The 2381-nt window shown below is 35.4% G+C and overlaps 1 protein-coding gene across 1 annotated transcript in view; it reads right to left on the minus strand.

Annotated features, from left to right (window-relative positions):
* LOC108977619 (protein kinase C, brain isozyme-like) overlaps positions 1 to 2113 on the minus strand; it is a gene marked incomplete at its 5' end in the record, with an annotated part of 27052 nt that extends 24939 nt beyond the window's left edge. Inside the window, 2 exons of the mRNA XM_018947387.1 lie at positions 1445 to 1524; positions 2082 to 2113. Coding sequence (XP_018802932.1) covers positions 1445 to 1524; positions 2082 to 2113 — 112 coding nt within the window. The remainder of the gene's footprint in view (positions 1 to 1444; positions 1525 to 2081) is intronic.
* Positions 2114 to 2381: the final 268 nt, after the last annotated feature.

A 2381-nucleotide genomic window follows, 5' to 3' on the forward strand; every position in this document is an offset into this window, starting at 1 on the left:
TGAAATTCAAATTCTCCACTGCTTCGATTGCATTCCTTCCAACCTAGATCACTGTACCGCAGAGCCATCTCCTGGTGGTTCCTTTTAGGCTCAGAAAGGGTTTCGTGGACGGGACGAAGCCGTTGGAGGAGGGTTGCAGTGAGCTTTTTCACGGACCGAACGCAGTTAGGAGGAAGATTAGGTGGTGCCGTTGTTTAATGAGAACTCTTCATCAACTGTAGTTTAAGATTTCCAGACCACTGTAGAGTCCTTGAATCGGGGGTGGCTGATCAAAACGCCAATAGATATATAGCTCCGGAGTGTAGACTTCCTCAGAAAGACGTGCATTCACATCGAAAGCTGAGTGGCTATATTAGCTCTGGGGTCGCCACTTGTGCGCTCAAGACAAGTCAATGAGTGCATGACTTCATCGGTAATAGCTTCAAGCTTCTTTTAAATTATACTAGTATGGGGTCTCGATCACAACGGAATCGCTGGAAACTGCAAAGGTGGTGAGCTTACTAGAAGGCGCACCCTTTCCTCCGATTAGATTAGAGACTTTGATCTCTGCTGGCTTTCTGTCCAATAGGATTATATGCGGTGCTGTTAAGTATTTCGGCGGACGCTCTTTGTGTCTATCACTTTCTTATTCTATTATATGACGCTCTTTCTATTGCTTTAATAATATGTTTTTCACAATAAACTCTTATTTTATAATCGCTCCTAATGCTCTAAATTTCGTAGGCAAAAATATTACTCATGTGACATGTTATAGACTTGCATTTTGTCGGACAGATTATGCAAACCTAACAGCCTGATGAAAAGCCTAACATGCCATTTTCTTTTTAAATGAATATTTCATTAAAATTTGGATGACTAAGTACTGTGCCAAGCGATATTTTATGCGCATATGTATTATATGTGTGTGTGAATAAATGGTGAATTCACTCCATTCTTGAAGCTCAAATACCTGCCAACATTATTCGTTGCAAATCAACAGCACAGAGTGTTGATGTTTCATATGCGTATTAAGTAAAAGCAATACAGAGGCAACGAAGTGCAAATCGAWTCAATGAGAATTGCAAAAAGTGTCTTAATGCCACTTAAGAGCACACACAAGCGGATACTTTAGCGCTCACAACCATATTCAGGTATATACGTAGACGTGTAGGTCCTCACAGTGNTATTAACTGAAGTTTTTTGTTGCGAATATAAAATTATAACAAATATGAATTAATGAAATTAAGGCTGCAGTGAAAGTAATTATATTATTTAAATTGATTGCTTTTATACTAATTAATTTCATAAAAAAAGAATACTATTATATAAACTGTTGAAAGTGATTAACAAATATAATAATTTCACATTATTTTATATATCAATATTCTTATTTATAAGTGCAAGTTATTTAATGAAAATTAAGTTTATTTATTTTTCTTGATACTTTCGTTTCAGAAACACTTACGGAATCGATTCCCTTATCCTTGCCCGGGCATATGAACGTCACATACTCGTGACAGCGCTTGTGCACCACATAGGAACAAACTGTAAATGAGAGCAGAGAAGAAGAAAAATTATAGCATTAAAAAGTTCAGTGAAACGACATAAAAAGTTAGTGATACTCAAAAAGTTGAAAATGTCGCCTTGCTTCCTGTCCTTCACCAGTATTAAAATGTGGACAAAAGTTGTGCCACAAGCGTTTGTAACACGAAGACAGCCTGTTGCTGTGACGAGTCCTCACCTGCACAAGGAACTACTAACGCTTTTTAAGTGTATATGTTTGTTGTGTACGTATGTATATGTGTGTATTGTTTAGAAAGTTACCGCGTCCAGTATGCATGTATGTGTTCGTATATTTCTAAGATATAACAGTAATCATAAGTACCTTATAGGAAAAGCTCGTGCATGCATTGCTTTAGACTGTCATTGGTAGTTGTGGGAAAGTTTAAGTGATATCTTTCTAAACCAATACTAGCATTAACTATAAGCATGTACAACATTATATGTGTCTTGCGTTTTTTTCTTGCTGTTTATGTTGCCCTCGACACGACTTCTGGTAGTCATTGAGGCAGAACATTTTGCAATAAATGTTTTGAACTCACCTTGACATTGAAATCCTTGTTTGCCAAAGCCCCTGTAGTGAGAGGGGGAGAGAAAGAAAATATATATTAAAACATCTTTGTTCGTTAATTATTCTACAAAACAAAATATAAGTTCTAAATGAAACTTATAAAACTTCTTATATTACTTTTTTGTTTAATATTTATAATATTAGTATTCCTAACTTATAACTAACAAATATTTATTCTGTTAATTGACACATTCAAATCAATTATTTAAACTGAGTATATTTATACACAGACTTTTAAAATTTACTAATAAAAAAAAACATGTAAGGCGGG

Source organism: Bactrocera latifrons, unplaced genomic scaffold, assembly GCF_001853355.1.
Source record: "Bactrocera latifrons isolate USDA-ARS-PBARC rearing strain unplaced genomic scaffold, ASM185335v1 scaffold_926, whole genome shotgun sequence".
In the NCBI taxonomy this organism is placed as follows: Eukaryota; Metazoa; Arthropoda; class Insecta; order Diptera; family Tephritidae; genus Bactrocera; species Bactrocera latifrons.